Source organism: Nicotiana tomentosiformis, chromosome 7 (assembly GCF_000390325.3).
Source record: "Nicotiana tomentosiformis chromosome 7, ASM39032v3, whole genome shotgun sequence".
Lineage (NCBI taxonomy): Eukaryota > Viridiplantae > Streptophyta > Magnoliopsida > Solanales > Solanaceae > Nicotiana > Nicotiana tomentosiformis.
In genome coordinates this window covers 6,601,304-6,621,041 of record NC_090818.1, presented here as the reverse complement: position 1 = coordinate 6,621,041, position 19,738 = coordinate 6,601,304, and the positions used below count along the sequence as shown (strand labels likewise).

At 34.1% G+C, this 19,738-nt stretch overlaps 1 protein-coding gene across 1 annotated transcript; it reads right to left on the bottom strand.

The window, feature by feature from the left end:
* Positions 1–949: 949 nt before the first annotated feature.
* LOC104090150 (cytochrome P450 CYP72A616-like) lies at positions 950–3,887 on the bottom strand. Its single transcript, XM_009595202.4, has 5 exons — positions 3,503–3,887; positions 3,066–3,283; positions 2,460–2,707; positions 1,908–2,289; positions 950–1,514 (listed from the first exon to the last, which is right to left on the bottom strand). Exons 1-5 carry the CDS (start codon positions 3,774–3,776, stop codon positions 1,089–1,091), a joined length of 1,548 nt encoding a protein of 515 aa, XP_009593497.1. The 5' UTR covers positions 3,777–3,887; the 3' UTR covers positions 950–1,088.
* Between the last annotated feature and the right edge of the window lie 15,851 nt (positions 3,888–19,738).

Below are 19,738 nucleotides of genomic sequence, written 5' to 3'. Positions count from 1 at the left end.
CTCCGGGGTTAGGCAAGATACTTGTTGGGTACGTATTGATTTACATACTCATGATACACTTCTGCACTACATGTGCAGGATCTGACAGGTTCTTTTGGTGATCATCCTGGTTGAGGGGACTTCATGGTGAGCTTCTTTCTATGCTACGCACCACATCCCTCGGAATCTCCATCCTATTTATTTACTTTATCTTGTCTATTTTATATTCCAAACAGATGATGTATTATTATTGCATTCTTTAGCAGACGCTCATGTACTTGTGACACTAGGTTTTGGGATATTCTAGTGGATGTTAATGGTTTTGCTTTAACATTGTCACCTTTTTATTTTATATCTTACTAATTTTGTACACATCCGCGATTTCAAATGCAATAAATTTTTTATTTCATAAAACTTGTGATTTCAAAAGTAATAAAATGAATAATTATTTAGATGGTTCACCGTTGACTTGTCTAATGGCGACGTTGGGCGTCATCACGGTCTATAATGAGTTTTGGGTCGTGACATTATTGGGTCAAGTGGGCGAATGTTAGAATTTTCTTTTTACGTGTGTGGCCCAATAAAATAATCCTATCATTAATATTTAACTAGAGAGCAGATCTCATCCGTTCAACTGGTTACTTGATGGACATACCAGATTAAGACTCAATTTCTATAAATTGGTCCTCCCTCGACCTATTAGAGTTACCGCCAACACTTTTTTACACTAGTCCATCATTGACGATTGTGGTAACGTAAGGCTAAGGCAAGGAGGTAGAAACCGATTTTTTCAATTAGACGCTTCCGTTTCGCGATAATACAACCGATTTTTTCAATTAGACGCTTCCGTTTCGCGATAATACCTTCCACTTCCGGTATGTACTCCGTATCATATCTCTCTAAAATTGTCATGTTCAGATCTTGGTATACGTTATGTTTATATTACAAGTACAATCTATTTCAGATACTCTTTACTACAAATACAAAGCGTTTATTCCAACAAGCTCTCATGACATCCAAAATGGTAGTGTTCTGAAATGCATAAATAGCAAAATACTTCTGATCAACCTTATTAGAAATGACAATTACAACCCCGCCCGATTGAAGGATCAAAGTTTGTGCAAGATTATGTGGGCACCATACTGAGGTTTAAGAATAAGAGTACAGTGAGGAGCATGAGTGTAGGAAGGAGAAAGCTCAAACCAAAAGAGCTGCAGAATTCGAGATAAAGCGAGCTTGGCTTCTAACATGCCAAAGTTCAACCCTATGCACATCCGGGCACCCCAACCAAAGGGAATATATAACTGATGCTCTTTTCCTGCTGCTTTTGAAACCCCTTCTGAGAACCTCTCTGGATTGAATAGCAATGCATTATTTCCCCACACTTCGCAATCGCGATGAACCAGATGTGTAGGCACAAATACTTGTACTCCTGCTGGAATTGTCATGTCTCCCAACTTGCAGCTCTTTGACGTGCTCCGATAAAGCAGCAGTGCTGGATACAATCTCAACACCTCTTGGAAGATCATCGTCATCTATATAGTGATTAATGATCATCAGTAATTAGTAATCTGATAAAATCTGTAACTAGCATGCTATTACATAATTAAAGTTCACCGATTGGGTAAAAGAATCTTTACACTATCCGTGTCTATAACAGAAATATTTTTTTTTAGTCAGTTTATAAAAGATAAGAAAGGACAGCCTGGTGTACGAAACTCCCCGTTATATGCGGGGTCCGAGGAAGGGCCGGACCACAAGGGTATATTGTACGCAACATTACCCTGCATTTCTCAAGAGGCTGTTTCCACAGCTTGATGACTCCTTTAATTTTTATATTTGGAAACAATTTAACTTCAAATTCAAAATTATATTCCTAGACAAATAAAATGACATAAAATGAAACGGAGGAAGTATTAATTACTTACTATTCTAAGCTGATTTAAGTCATCGAATTTTGGTTTATTTTTCCCAATGACATGAAGAACTTCTTTCCTAGCTTTGTCTTGCCATTCAGGGTGCATGCTCAAGGCTACCAGTGTCCAAGTGAGCAAAGCTGAGGTTGTATCTTGACCTGCAAGGTAGAATTCTTTGCATTCTTCGATCACATCGTCTGTCGTTAGTCCTGCTTTAGACTTGTTTTTCTCTTCATTTCTTGATTTTAAGAGTAAGCCTAAGATATCATCATTGTCTTCCATGGTAATTCCTGATCGTTCGGCGTCTTCTCGCTTCTTTATTATTCCTCTTATCATACCTCTAACTTTCTTATAGTTGTCCCTTGCTTTTCTATTTGATGCTGTTGGAAGAAATCTGCAACAAGTTTTAGATGATAGAACAAGAGTTAACTTCTGAGCATCGATGGCAAGTAAAAACATGTACACTATCTGGTCACCACATTGCCTTATTTTCAAGATTACCGGTGACCTGATAGTGTAAAAATAAATTAAGTTTATCGTATAGGAGTGGCCATGCAAATGCACCTTAGCCAGGGAAAGAAAAGGGTGAATGGGGAAGCCAAGATAAGCTCACATTGCTCCTTCTGAAGTAGGAAAATTGACCTTCCTTCTTCAATATTGCTACCAAAGGCGGCTCTTGATATAACATCTCCACCTAAGAACATAAACTCTCTTTCCACATCCAACTCACAAGTCTCTGTTTTGCTAACCAATTCCTCCCATCTGATTATCATTTCCTCAACACATGCACCAAATGCTGATGAAAACATCCTCTGTAAGACAAACAGACATTGTGAACCCAGTAGCTTTTGGACATACCCTGAATATGTATTAAAAAATTCACTAAATATTCATAAATATTTGATTGTCAACCCAGTTACTTATTGTATATTTACTTAAGGTCGCTATTGCAACCCATAAACTTTAAATCTTGGATCCGCCTCTGCATTAGGATATGCGTTCTACGTTACACCCTTGAAGTGCGGTTCTCTTCCAGATCTTACCATAAATACGGAATACTTTGTGCACTGGGCTGCATTTTTTGAAGTCACATGACCAGATGGCCTATTATTTTCTATCAAATGTTTGTATCTAGTTGAATTAAGACTTGTAGTTAACTAGTACTCATACCTTTATCTTCTCAATATGAAAAGCAGGAGTTACTATCTTTCTATGGGTGGCCCATTTTTCTCCATTGTAACCTGCAAGTCCAGTCACAAACATCTCAATGAAGGCATTAGCTTCAGGCTTGTGGAATTCTTGATGTTTGTTCAATAATTCTCGAATTAGCTTCGGATCCGTAACTGTAATTCGAGGTGTCGGTCCAGCCCACATCACAAAAATTTTCCCTGCAATCATAAATTTCTCATTAGTTACTTGATGGTAATCGCTTTAGAAAGTTAGTACTCCCTCTGTTTCACTTATTAGTACTATTGGTATTGTTTTTGAATACCCAAAATTTAGTTTCAAATATTGAGTTAATTTAATCCAATTTAACTTTGACACGGAAAACATGACAACTAAAAAGGGATCAGATGTGAAAAGGAGAGTTAGAAATTTGGTCTTACTGTGATTGTTAGCAAGATGTTGAAGAAAAGGATTAAGCCAAGGCATAATATCATGGGTTAAAGAGAGGGGTTTTGACTTAGCTTCTTTAGACATTCTCATCATCTCTATAAGATTTCCAAAGAGAAACTTATAGGGATGGCCATGTATTCCTTGCTTTTTCAGCTTCTTCTCCATCATTTTTGGCCACCACCATATTTTATACAGAAATTTGACACAAACTATAGCCACCAAAATTCCAAATATTGTAGCAGCAATTAGTGTTACACCTGCCATAGATTTCTATAAGCTGAATGTATACAGTGAGCACAACAAATCACTGGAAATTAAAGAAGGTGGTCTTTCAAAGAGCACTAAAGGAGGCTCTATTTAATAGTACTGAAAAGGAAACTAGTCCTACATTATTGAATTATCATCAACTTCTAATATTGACCGGTGTAAAAGTCTATTATTCAAATGGGTCACTCGACTATTCGAAATTTTCTACTGAAGTCCTCTTTCTTTTATTTGTAATAGCAAAGTCATTCAATTATGCCTATAGCACTCAAAATGTCACTCATTGTCAATTACCTATTTTACCCTCTAAATTATCAACTTTTATCTTCTTTTTTTCTTTTAATTTTTTAATATTATAATTTTTTTCTCATTTCAATTTATATTATGGACTTTCCTATAGAATAAATAAGTTTTATTTATAAATTAAAAAAATAAAATAGTGTTTAAGCATATATAATGTTGGAATAATAAAATATTGAGCATAGTAAAAAAATAAATTAGAACAATTTATTCGTAATAATAAAATATGGAATAGTAAAATATATATATATATATATATATGGTGAGTTGGGGGCCTGGAGGTGTTAAGCCTTCTTGAACGCGGCTGAGTGACCGCGAAAGCGGAGCATCAAGACCTGGAGCCATCCCGAACGCGGTGTGGGGGACGCGAATGCGAAGAAGAATTTTTGGTCAGTGGATTTTTGGCCTTCGTGATCGCGAGGGTACTTCCTCAATCGCGAAGAGGAAGAGCCTGGGCAGACTTCTATTTTTATTCTGACATTATATATGCTAGAAAACTAATTTTTTATTTTGCAGATAAAAATTTATTTGTTCTATAGGTAAGTCCATAATATAAAATACCTATTTTTAGAGGGTAAAATAGGTATTTGACAATCATAAGTTTGAGAAATATGATTGAGTGGCATTCTGAGTGCTATAGACATAGTTAAGTGACGCATCTGTTACAAATGAAAGAAATATGACTTTACTTGATAATTTCAGATAGTTGAGTGGCCATTTAAGTAATGGACTCCCCTTTCTAAACGTCGTATTCCTTCCATTTTAGTTTATGTAACATTATTTTTTTAGGAAAAAGGCCAAAAATATATCCCTCTACTTTTGGATATTGTCTATATTTAATCGTCGTTATATTACCACGGTAAAATTTACCCCTACAGTTATATTATTCGGCCAAATTTACCTCTACCATCAATAAACTTTTAAAAATTACCCCTTGATCTGTTAGGTAATCCAAAATATCCCAATTTTCTTTTATTTAAATCACTTGTTATTCCTCTTACTCTATTATTTTCAGAAAGTGGAGCAAGAAGTTGACCGGAGGAAGTAATACCCAAATCGTCCCCACTCAAAAATGACGGGTGCTCCGTTTACTTTTACTTGTCCACTATACTAAGAATATATTTTTACTATTACTTGTCCATTATACTAAATTAAGAGAAAGATAATCTTTCTTTTCACGTTTTACCCTTATCATTAACTACTTATTTCCCAAATCATTTTTCAAGACTTTTGAAAATACTATCATTATTATGGGTAAAATTATAAAATATATACTTCATTTATTTTTTCTTAAAGAGAGTGTAAAGTCAAAAGTGGACAACTAAAAGTGAACGGAAGGAGTAGTAACAAACTTCCAACATTTTCCCGTCCTTAAAAAATAAAATGTTGGGCATCCTGTAAATTGAATAAATAAATAGATATTGAAATTAGAGTGGAACCAGGTCGTCTGATTTCTTAAGAGCAGTGATATTTGGATTTGGAGTATTCATTTTTGGGATGTTATGACGTTGTCAATTGGGCCAGATTTCAGGCAATGAAGATACAATTTGAGCAGTGAAAAGAAGAACATGTAATTTAGCGTTATATATATATATATATATATATATATATATATATATATATATATATATAGACGCATGTACAAATCCAAAAGAAATTAGAAAATATTACGCTATACAACAAATATATATATATATTGTATTTACCATTCGTAGCTATATTAAATTTGTATGAAAGTTATAAATAAATTATAAATAAGTTATATACGATATAATTTGTTGTATTAAATTTATTTTTAAGATCTATGTTATTATAGATATATTAAATTTTGTATCAAATTTGTAAAAGTTAAAAAGAAGTTATATGTTTGTAACATACCTTCGTTTTTCTTTTCGGTTTGCAGAAGTAATTAATATCGTGCAGCAAAGAGGAACTACTCGTTTGCTCTAAAATCTATCAACAGATATTTGGCATGTCACAAGATTGATTCTTGGAAACTTCTTTCAGATTCCAAAATTGATGTGAGTCAATTTTAGAAAGTAGTAAACTTCAGATATTTCAGGTAAATAACTTTATAATTTAGTATATCTGCGAAAAAAAACCCCTTTTGATATCATTTGAGAAAAAAATGGATTTACATAGAAGTCTCCTTGACTTAATGGGCCACGAACAAGGTTTCGAGCCCAAAACGTTTTTCAAAATAAAGATTCTTTTTTGGATAATCTACGTGGTCTACCTATTAAAAACACTAGTTAACTCCATATACTTTTAAAATATTTATTTTACATTCTATACCTACTTTATAAAACTTTATTTACTTCTTAAATCTTTAATATCATTATATGCCATTAAACATATCCAACTTTTTAAGGGACTAGATTATCTTTCTCTCCAACTTAATAAATTCCTTAAAACACTCCATCATCCCACGAAATTAGGATTATAAATTTTCGCCAAAAAAATTCGAACCCTAATAATTTCTCTTGTTCTAAATAAACAACCCTCTCTATTCGTTTCTATGACATGGGGATGCAGAAGGAAGAAGAATATTAAAATGGAGCATTTGTTATGTACAAGACATTACCTCTTTACCATTTATTTGTCAAATGAAGTGTTTCATTTTTTTGTTTTTCTCTTCTATCTATGTAATCAAAAGAAAAGTTAAAATAACGTAAAAATATTTTAATTTGGGATACAATATCTAAACTAAAAAAAGTATTAGAATATATTAGTATTCAAATTAATATATACACCACAATATTCTAATGAAAAATGCAATATTCAAATCAAACATGCCATAATATTCTAATTTAGAATACAATATCAAACTAAACATTCCGCAATTTTTTAATAGAATATGATATTCAAACCAAATATACCATAATATTTTAATATGGTATATATTATCCAAACCAAATTAAACATAACAAATTACAATAGATTAATAAAAAATATAGAATTTAAACCATCATACAATAATATTCTAATAAAGAATACAATATTCAAAATCAAACATATCACAATATTCTAATTTAGAATACAGTATTCAAACCAAATATACCGCAATATTTTAATTTGAAATACAATATTCAAACTAAATATAGCGCAATATTCTAATTTGGAATACAATATTCAAATCAAATATACTTTTATTTTTATTTATTGTGTATATATTGTTTTACTTGGAATATTAACATACTTTAATAGTATACAATGACTAGTTTACTGTATAATTTTTTATTGTATACAAGAAAATAAGGACAAAGGTTTCCATAATAAAAAATAACAAAAATTAATGGATAATATTTTTTTATTCTTTAATTTTATGTCCAAGTTTAAAATGGATGTAGTAAGATTTTAGATTTGCTTCGTATATATAATTTCCTTTAATTTTGGCGACAAATTTGTTGGGTAGTTATTGCGCTTTGACTAATTGAATATGTGAAGTAATTAATTAATGTGTGCTGCATGTAATTTTATAACTGAAGTATATAGTGTTAAGGGTTCTTTAGAGGGGGTATACAGTGTAAAGTTTCCCTTTTTTTTTTTTAATGTTTTCAAGAGGGATTTTTACCTTCCAATACACTATTTGAAACCTTATTACCCTCCCTACTCAAGTTTGAATTTAATTATATAGGTATATACAATTTACCAATTATATACATTTTAGGAATTAAATGAGATATCAATTAACTCCTATAATCTCGCTAACGTACATAGCCCACTCCCCCCCCCCCCCACAATTTTCTGTCTGTACCCCCCAATATTCTGATCTCTCCCCCTCCATTCTCTCTTTTATTTTGTTCAAAAATATTTTATAATATCTCTCTCAAACTTTCTGATTTCTCTCTCAAAATCCTACGAAATAAGTATCAACTTCAAATTTTCCTTCCCTTACGATGAAGAAGAAAGATTTTTCGAAGAATAGCCCTAAAAAATGCTAATGTTGGTGACATTCCTACTTTTTATTTGGGTGTTTTCTCAAAGGATTCACCCAAAAAAATAGTGAAATGGAGACATGCAAAGCCAGAGACAAAGTCCAAGCATTCCCCTTGTGAAGCTAGGGCAGAAGCGTGAACAAAATTCAAGCATGACAGGGATGCTGGTGAAGTTTCGACATCTGCTAAATTAGTAAAGCGAAAGGGCAAAGAAATTGCTCGTGATGATGATTTCGTCGAAAAGAAGTTATCCCGAAACCTACAAAATAAATCAAAGTTTATCCCACTGTCAAACCTTCAAAAAGGAAGAAGGTTCAAAAATCTCCTAAAAACATACCCCAACAGTCAATAGAGAAGGTAAAATTATAGTACTTACAATTTTTGCTCTTTTATTTTTAGTTAAAAAACCTGTTTTCATTCTCATGACTATACCTATTTTTTATTTTTCTGTATTTGTAGAAATATTGTCTATATTGTGTATATTTGTTGTTGGTTATCAACTTTTTTATATTTTTTTGAAAATTATAGATTTATCGTACATTATTTGAAATAATTTTGTTAGGGAATGTACTACATGATTCAGTTGATTTTATTGGTTATTTGTTTCTCTATTTGTAGATGTTAGTTTTATTTTTAGTAAAAAAAATTATATATATTATGTGTAGTTGTCAGTTTCTACTTTCTTGCTCTAAACATAAATTTGTAAGTACATTTGTAGCTTCAATGTAGTTCAGTTGTTTTATATGTTTACTAATTTTGTAACTTATTTGTATGCAATGTATTAATATCTTTCTGGTTGTAGCTAAAGTGTAGTAGAATTATTATTATTGTTTTATTTTTTGGTCTTTAAACATGTTTTATTAACTTATTATTTCTTTTGGTGCAGAATCAAATATTTTTTGCACCACATGATTTTGATTATGGTATCACTAGGTTCCAGACATTATCCGACCCTGCTGTTCCTGCTCAAATCAAAGTGTTGTTGTTAGAAAATGGGTTAAAGTTATTTAAGAAGACATGTTTTGGGCACTTTCTTTGCATGCCCAAAATATGTATCCAAAATCAGGAAATTCACCTTCTCATGAAGTATGAATTGAACGCATCTGATTCTCATTTTTTTACAGCAGAGATAAAGGGTGAGAGGCTGAACTTTAGGTTGAGGGAGTTTGCCTTTATCACTGGCCTTAGATGTTTTACAAAAGTAATGAACTTTGGTTACATAACTAAGTATGATAGTAAAACAATGAGCAACTATTTTTTGAACAAGAAAAAAGTTAAGAAGTCGTACTTGAAACAAATTCTAACCAGTCGTAGTTGGGTGAATGATGAGGATGTAGTCAAATTGTGTATTCTCTATCTGATGGAATTCTTCCTATGTCCTTCAGAGAAAGATAATGGTTTGATAGACCACTTTAGGTTCTATTTGATGGACTCGGCGCAGTATGCGAGTTTCGCATGTGGTATCGAAACTTATACACAATTGCTTCAATCTGTTAGGCATAAGTTGAACTCTTTGCGCATTTTTATCTCATTCGAGGTTTTTCACTCGCTATGTAAATCTGGTTGTATGAGTGTTTCTCTACAGTCAACACTGATATAGCTACAAGAGTTAGTAATTCAATCTACCGCATACTTAACTGGACAGCTAGTAAGGACAAGATATGGATTTCTGCATTGGAAGAGAGGATGATCAAACCATCATGAATCAAGGCAAATGTTTTTTACTTTTGTATAAGGTATCTCAAAATATTGACATACTTAACACAACTAGACTATAATTTTATGGTACAGACAATATAGATACAAATTATCTACATATTTTTTATATATGATGACTAGGTCCCTCTCATTTTTATTTTACTCAGTTCACCAATATGATTGAAGCCCTAGAAGAGCTTTCTAGAATGACTTTGCCAGACAAAGTTGAATACATCCTTGAAGAAGTTGAAACGCAGGCCGAGCATCCGAAAAATGCTCCATCTTCATCTGGCAATAAGTAGGCAATGAGAATAGATGACAAGAAAGATATTCTGAAACAACTAAAAAAATTAAAAAAAGATGTTGATAAGGTAACAACTGATGATATTCCTAGCTGATTTCTTTAATTTATGTTAGGCAAATTATTTCATTAACTCTTTCTATTTTTGTTCTTAGGTCGGTTTAGACCTTGGATTGCTCAAGAAAGAGGTATGCCTAATTCTTGAGTTTTAGTCTTTTATATATATATATATATATATATATATATATATATATATATATATATATGTAAGCCTCTTATTGTTAGATACATTATAAGCATTTTTTGTTCTTTAGATTTTTGAAGAACTAGGTACTATTCGAGTGCTACTCAATGATTCCATCACGTCTATGTTACAGGCAATAAAAAGTCAACAAGATACTAACATTGATGCTAAGGTTTCATTCAAAATATATTTATTTTGGAAAATATTTTTTATCATGTTTATGTTTATATTAACATTCATAAAGTATATAGCCTAACAAATTCTGCTTGCAGTTTATTAGCAGTTCTATGAAAAATGACGAGCATTACAAAGAAAAGAAGAAACAACAGTATCATGGCAATAGTGCTAAACAGGTGTTGGGCAGCAGCAGTGAAACAAGTATTTTAACGGTTTTAACACAATTTGATGACAAATAATCTACATTATATTTATATTATATCTACATATAGCCTAAATTATCAATAAATAATCTATATTATATTTCCAATTGTTGTCTTAGATACAAGACACATGTCTGACATTCAAAAAGAGGAGAATATTCCTATATCATGCCCAGTATGTGTTGACTTATCTTCCTAATTTCAAGAGGCATTGGAGAAAGAAACTGCATGTATGATTTAGTACATTTTATCTACATATATTACAATACATATTACATCTCAGCTAATGACAACATTTTAACAAATTAACTACAATTCAACTATAATTTATCTATAATTTTTATTTGAGTTTACTACAAATGATCTACAATTCTCTTAAGTTGTACACATTTGTTGTCACAGAGAAGGAAACTATACATGTGCACTCTCCAAAACAGGATGCAAATGTTGGCATACAATGAGAGCATTTCAGTGAGGAGAAGGAGATTATACATTTGCAATCTCCAATTCGAGAAGCAAGTGTTATACAACAAGGAGAGGATTGCAATGAAGATTTCAGTAGTATTATATATTACAATATAATTGTAGAAAAAACAACAACTTTCATATCATTTACAGTTTCCCAACATTTCTGATTTAGAAACATACAATATTATTCTTTTGTTTTTAACTTTGTAGGTGAACCAGTTGACTTCATCAATGTAGCTAACTCAGACAATGAATCCAGGTATGCAAAAAGGGCAATAACACTTGATGATTTTGATTTGTCCGAGAACTTCTCATAGATAGTTAAGTTCAATGAGGTTAGTGAAGATGGCTTTGAAGATATGATTTTCTCGTTTGGATTATTTGATTGGGCTTTCAATGACAGAAAATTGACTAATAACCCTTGTCCATCAAGGAAGAATAAGGGATCCTGGAAAGCATGTCAGATCCCCCTTTCTCCCTTATTTCAGTTCTGGTGGAAGCACTTCTGCTGGACCTCCTCCAATTTTTAACATCAAGCATCCATTTACTAGGGTTATTGGTGACAATGTTGATCTTGATTTGTTGGAAGAATTCAATAAATGGTTATATTTAGGTACCGACATGGTTTCAAGGAGGTTAGATTATACACTTCTTCAAATTATCGAGTGCATAGAATTTATGGATTTTCAATTGCAACTACATTTTAATTGTACTTGCTATGTCTTTAAATATGAAGAAGGCACCTTATACTATAAAAAATAACCAGCTCAACCCGTGGTTTGATCTTGGAGTGGAGAAAGTTGACTAAAAGCACTAGTTTTATACTTTGGCACATCCCGGGGCAAATCCTCAACAACACGGCCCACTCATACCCTGGCAAAATTTATTGATTAGCTGAAGTATTTTGTTATTTTAGATATCTGTAGATGTTTTGTTTGAAAATTATAGTTAAATTGTATGCAACAGTGAGAAATAATGAAATCTATTTTTTTTGCAGCACATTAATGTTATTTTATACTATTTGAGGAAGAGAGGAAAGTATGGTCCTGAAAACAGAACATAGTTTACAACCATTGACTGTATGTTCAAGACTAGAATAGAACAAATGTATGAGATGTACAGTAATGCCCCTATCGATAGGAAGCTTGCTATTGTCAAACCCTAGGATGTCGTATCAAAATAAATATTGGAGTACCGGTTACTTGCAAATATTGCATGGGACAAAGTTAATTTTGTGATTATGCCCATAAATATTGTTGAGAAATTTCATTCATTGTTGGATGTGTTTGACATTACCGATAGGGTTCTATATGTTTATGATTCTATGGTCTCTTACGTAATCACAAACTTGTTGAATCTGTTATCGACAAGTTTGCTATTATGATCCCCCTATACTTGTCATGCACCTGCTTCTATGGCAAGCGTCCAGACATCAACTACAAGAACATAAAGTCATACATTGAAAAAGGTGTTACTGACCCTCTTGACATTTAGTAGTTAGTCGGTGAGATACCCCAGCAAAAAGAGGGATCACTGAATGTGCTGCTTTTCCTTCAATTTAACCAATTATATTTTACATTGAATGCTAAATATTTTTCACTATTATTTATTGCAGTGACTGTGGTGTATACGTGGCGGCATTTGCAGAATATGTCAGCATTGAACAGCTCCTAATTTTAAAGGAAGACCTTTCTGATATTGATCAACATCGTAGACGCTATGGAACGCTTCTTTGAGATTATGCTAGGAAAAAGAAAGAGCTTGGTGCAATTAGTGAAGTGAGGTGACTGGGAGATTAGCAAGAAGAAAAGGTGCACTATTTGTGAGGGAGAGAACACGAGTTCGGAACAAGAAGAAATAGTTTCCCTTTTTAGTAGAAACATTATAGTGAAAGTGTTTAGTTGTAGCTGGATTGTATTAAAGTTGTAGGAAAATTGTTTATTAAGAATAATTCAGCTACAATTTATTTGTAGCAGATTTGTGCTACAGTTGTTTTACCTTTTGTTTTATTATTTTGTCAAGAATTCTAAACTTACAATAGAAAACATTTGTGGCATGTTTTTTTGTTGAAAGTTGTTAGTACTTGATTTCGATATTGGTACTATATAATTTCTTTATAGAATAACTATAATTATGTCTACAACTACTATACAAAAATACAAAATCTATTCAATTTTAGTAGTGTTGTTAGGAAAAGCTTAAAACTAACAAAGAAACCTAGTTTTTAAACAAAACAACTACAAACCAATTGCATTAAGAGTCGAAATCTGTTTACCAAACATTCATTATATGAGACAATCTTTATTCAAATAAGCAACACAATTACACCATAACTATAACTCTCCAGAATAGAACAAATACAACTGAATATGTATTAAATGACAGATTATCATCAACAATACTCAGTAAAAAGAATTCTTTATACTATTTCAATTCTCATTTTCTTTTGGAAGCATTCCTACAAGATCTTTTGTTATGCCTTTCTTGTCCGCAGTTTCCACATGAAACCTTGTTTGCATTTATTTCATTGTATAGTCTGTATCTTTGTTTTTGAGGTCTCCCTGACTGCGTTTTCCCAGTAGATGGCATTACAACTTCTTCTGCTATATGTTGTAGCACATTCCATTTGCTTTCATCAGGAAATGGGTGTCGCGCCCCATTTTCTCGCGAAAGAGGGCTTCGACATGTGACAACTCTTTTAAATAGAGGATATTAAAAGAGGAGAGTCGCCACATAATAATTTTTAAGGAGCGTTAGGGCACCTATTTGCAAATAACTTTGTTTTAACTAGTCAACTCCACCAAAGATCGGGTAAGGGCTCAAGTTACCTCAAAGAGAAGGTGTTAGGCACTCCTCGAGATCCACAGTTGTGGGTCCCGACGGAACTTAAATTATATGGATTAGTCTATGTGATCAAGTAAGCAAAGCGAGTATAAAATCTAAGAATTTTATTACAAATAGATCGTGAATAGGGAGGTACGACTATTTTTTCATTCTAATAGAAAAGAAAGGAAGGGGGGGGGGGGGAGTCTTAAGTTTTTGAGCCTAAAGTGTAACTACCCGACCGGTCGTTTTGGGTATTTATGCTCCTTTCAATTATTTGAAGTCTTGAATAACTTTCAACGAGGTATTATGACTTGTGTGAATTGTCAGTTTCGATTTTAAGGTATTTCGGAGTTAGCTTGGAAGAATGAATTTCATGTTGGAAGCTTAAGTTGAAATAGTTGACTTATGTGTAAACGACCTCGGATTTGAATTATGATAATTCCAATAGATCCGTATGGTGATTTTGGACTTAGGAGCATATCCGGAAAATTATTTGGAGGTTTGTAGTGAAATTAGGCTGGAAATGTTGAAAGTTGAATTTTGGGAAGTTTGACCAGGGGGTTGACCTTTTGATATCGAGGTCGGAATCCGATTCTGAAAATTAGAATACCTCTGTTATGTCAATTGTGACTCGTGTGCAAAATTTGAGGTCAATCGGACGTGATTTGATAGGTTCCGGCGTCGTTTGTAGAAATATGAAGTTTCAAAGTTCATTAAGCTTGAATCTATGTGTGATTCGTGTTTTTATTATTGTTGGATATGATTTGAAGGTTAGACTAAGTTCGTATAATATTTTAGGACTTGTTGGTATATTTGGTTGAGGTCCCGGGGGGCCTCAAGTGAGATCGGATGCTTAACGGATCGAATTTGGATTTGGAGGAGGAGCTGAAGCAGCTGGGTATCTGGTATGATCGCACCTGCACGAAAAAGGGCCGCAGGTGCCAGATCACGAATGCGAGGCATTAGTCATAGAAGCAGAAATACATGGGCTGGCCAGGCACCGTGGGTGCAAAAAATTTGGCCGCGGGTGCGAAGACCGCAGGTGCGGACACAGCAGGCGCGAGAGTTGTGCCGCGAGTGCGAATATAGCAGGCGCGAAGAAATCATCACATGCGCAGACATCACAGGCGCGAGAGTTTTACCGCATGTGAGAAGACCGTAGGTGAGAAGAAATCATCGCGGGTGCGAAAACCCTTGGGCAATACAAAAACAGAGGGGTTCCGAGCTTTTGCCATTTTTGGGCATTTCAAGCTCGGGTTGGGCGATTTTTGAGCAAGGTTTTCATGGAAAAACTTGAGGTAAGTCCCTTGTGATCATTTTTACTCTATAATATTGAATTATCATCGAATAATCTGACTAGATTACATGTTTTTGAGGTGTAAACGGGGGTTTGAACTTAGGGATTTGAAAATAAGATTTGAAGATTTGGAGGTCGAGTTGAGGTCAAATTTTGGTAAAATTAGTATGGTTGTTGAATGGGCTTCCGTATTTTGTTAATTATTTCGGTTCCGAGACGTGGGTCCCACATGCAATTTTTGAGCTAAATTTCTGATTTTTATGGGAAATTAGTATTTTCTTATGGAATTAATTCCAATAAATTTTATTGGCTGAATCGAATTAATTGTGGCTAGATTCGAGGCGTTTGGAGGCCAATTCACGAGGCAAAGGCATAACGGAGTAAATAATTACATGGTTTGAGATAAGTAACACTTTTAAACTTGGTTCTGAGGGTATGAATCCCCTAATTTGGTAAGATATAAATTGTTTGGAGGTGACACACACGATAGGTGACAAGCATGTGCACCATATAAATTGTGTCTTGAAACTGAGCTGAGACTCTTATTAAATATCATGTTTAGGCTACGTGCCAATATTTTGGGACCCATGGAGTCTTGTTGCTGATGAATTAATTGTTCAAAAAACAATATACATTTCACACTCAGTAATATTTGTCCATTGTGAGGATATTTATGGGATTGAGCTGCGTGACGCAGCAGGCCATAATGGCTTTATACATTATTATTATATGGATCGGGGCTGTCCGCCTGCAGCAGGCCTTATTGGCTTTATTATTAAATAGATCGGGGTTGCCCTCCTACAGCAGGCCTTATAGACTTTACTATTTTATTGATCGGGGCTGCCCGCCTGCAGCAGGCCTTATCGGCTTTATTATTAAATGGATCGAGGCTGCCCGCCTGCAGTAGGCCTTATTGGCTTTATTATTATACGGATCAGGACTGCTCGCCTGCAGTAGGCCATATCGGCTTTATATAGCGCTTGGGCTGAAGGAGCCCCTCCGGAGTCTGTACACCCCCTAGTGAGCATAAATGATTACATATATTCGGGATGGACTTCCCAGGGCATGGACTTGACTTACTTACGATAATTATATATATTCAAGATGGATTTTCCTAGGGTATGGACTTGCCTTACTTATTTGTATTGTAATTAATTTACCTAAACATGAATCTTGTCCGTATCATTTAAATTTGGGGATAAATTACCCAGGGCTGGATTGGCCTTATGCGGTACTGAGTTACTGACTGTCAGTCGATGTGTGTGTGTATATATATATATATATATATATATATATATATATATATATACGGGATGGAATATCCCTGGGATGGATTGGCCATAAACAGTACCAAGTGATCGAATGATTTGTGACCAGTATTACATGAGGTCTTTCCACTGAGATGTCATATTCCTCATATAATGAGTAATGATCTGTTTTACTTGTATTGATTTTTAATTGTTGAATTTGAAAGCATGCCTACATTTTTGAACCATTATTTATGTACCGGACTGTACCTGTGAAGATCATCACTACTTTTAGCCCAGAGGTTAGTCTTGTTACTTATTGAGTTGGTTGTACTCATACTACACTCTACACCTCGTGTGCAGATCCAGGTGCTTTCGGACACGACGACTGTTAGATATCAGAGTGCTATCAGTTGGAGACTATCAAGGTAGCTGCGTGGAGTCCGCTGACCTTGCCTCTCTTTCCTTCAGTTATTGTACCGTTCTATACTTTCAGACAGTGGTTTTTATCAGTCAGACATTGTATTCATATTAGATGCTCATGTACTTAGTGATACCGGGTTTTGAGAGTATTTATATATGTATTTGTGAATTTTCTTCCGCTGAATTTAATCATTATGTTTTCAAATTTAAAATATATGGGAGTTTATTGAGATTGTCCGCTTGCCTAGTATTGCGATAGGCGCCATTACGACATGTGATATTTTGGGTCGTGACATAAAGGATCACCCTCTGCAACATAAATAATATTTCGTAACTCCCTTGAGATAGGGTGTTACTCATATTATCCAGTGGGCACAGACTATCATCTCCTGCTACCCGATTACTATGTTAAAGTTGTTTACCTAAGAGCGCTCTAATTCAATTCCAAGCCGTGCCCTATGCGTGCACTGCCCGTCCCATACCTATGGTCCAGGAGGCTTTGGACCTCTATTTAGGTAGTTCTAGACCTTATATAGGCTGCTCAAAAATGTCAAAACTAGGCGACATACAAAACACATATTGGACTTCAAATATAGCAGTTAAGGGCTCAAGTTAGCCTCCATACCTAAGCAACAAATGCACGCGAAACAAGTTTTCATGTTAGACCGTTTCAGAATTAAGAACCCTAAGCCCTATAGACATGATTTCTATTAAAACATACAAGCTGTTTCAAAGGGTAGGCACTGCTTATCTCCAAATAATTATACGATTGTTGCATGCTGATTTGAGATTGCAGATTTCCAGTTATTTAGCCTATAGATGCTGTGTCTAGGTGTGAATCACTAAGTGACAATGAAATCGATTGTAGGAAAGCCCAGAATTATTCATGCTTTCTAACAATAGCATACATGAAACAGTGTTTGAGCGATTTAACATTAACAAATTATGGCGAATAATTATATGTTATAGGCAGGATCTCTAACGTTCAACACTTAGAACTGATTTTATCGTCATACCTTAATCCTATAGGCATATTTTCTAGGTGACAGTGGCAAACAAAATAGTCAGAATACTGTAGGCATGATTTTTAGTGAATGCTGATGCGAATTGAAATCAATGACATTTATTCCTATAGGCAGGTTTTCTAGTAGCACGTAGCAGTAAGCATAATTGCAGCACTTTCAATTCATGTTTGCTAGCAGACCGTGTGTGTGTGTGTGTGTGTTTCCCCTAACGACATGATTTCTATAGTGCACATAGTGATGGAATAACATATATATAACAAGTAAATCATTGAGTCCTATAGGCATATTATCTACCCATTTGGTATGCAAATATTCAAATTCTACCCATTCCCCACTTTACTAACACCCCAATTGTTTATACAAAGTTATTACAGGCCCACTAATGAGTAAGATGAAAATGTTATACAAATAATGACAATAGGCCCACAACAGGCCCAAATGAAATACCCAGCACTGTTTGGGCCTTCAGCAATTCCCACATAGCATACCCAGACTTCTAACAAGGAGCCGTATTCATCAACACAATCCCAGAATCCATAGAGTAGCCCAAAGACAATTCATATAACCATATTGCCAAGCATTACATCATTTAAACCAACCGACTTAGATGCACAACATATAATAGGAAGAAAGGGGTTGAATGAGGGTAGTTTAAGTTTCAGGGAATGACTAAGGACCCAAATCCTAGTGTGTCAGAGTTCACAAGGGCCTCAAATAGACCCCGAGCAGTGCTCACACTAGGAAGGTCAGTAGTAAAGCCTAGGTAGCCTTGGCTTTCAGCCGGCTAAGAATGAGAAATTTAAGAGAATATAGGTAATAAGTGAAGGAGAGTGGAACAAGGTTGAGAGATAGGAATTGAGGATACAATTATAACTTAAAACAGACATGGCCAAGTTGAGCATATAGAGCAGATAATCGAACAGGTCACAGGATTTAAAAGCAAGTTTAGTAAAGATTTAGAAGCAGGTTCAACACTTAGCACACATGCAGTCACATATTGGTAGAGTTAAGGAAAGAACAAGTTTGCAGGATTGACAAAGATTATCATGCACAGATGCCCAATACCAAACAAGTGAGAACATAAAGGTCCAAATTATGCTAAGTATATATCCTAGTGTCATAAAATAGCCATGTTAATTTCACATCAGATGGCAGAACTGCATTAGATATGATGGGGCAACATAGATTATGACAATTACTGGTAGATCAAGTGAGCCAAAAACATGCTGAGGGACATATTAACAAGGAACTAGTCATGGTTGGTAGAGAAAGATCTTAACACAAACTTAAAACATACTACATAGCAAGATTACCATTACAGAGATTCAAAACAGATTGGGAAAACAAGCTCATGTCAGATAGTAAATGTAAACATTCAGGTTTTGGACACAATAGACTAATTAACTAAAGAAAGTACAAATTATGCAGATGAAGCATATTCAAATACCATAATTGACATTTTAAGCAGAACTAAACACTAAAGAGATGCTAACAAGTGCAAAGGTCACACACAGCAGTAGTTCAGAACACATTGGCTAAACGGATTTAAGAGAATCTAAATTGCTCAAATTAGGCAAAAGCATGTTTCAGAGTAGCCACATTATGTGAAATTAAATGCTAAAGATTTCTAAAACTGAGGTAAAACTAGCAGAATTGCACACAAGGGCAGTCTAGAAACATATTAAGCTATGAATTTCAGAATTTAGAACGTATGCAAATCATAGACACATAAGAATGAAATTACAGAAGTCCAGTAACTTACCAATTAAACGAATAACAGTAAAGAGCAAAAATTCCACAAGAACCCAGAATCTC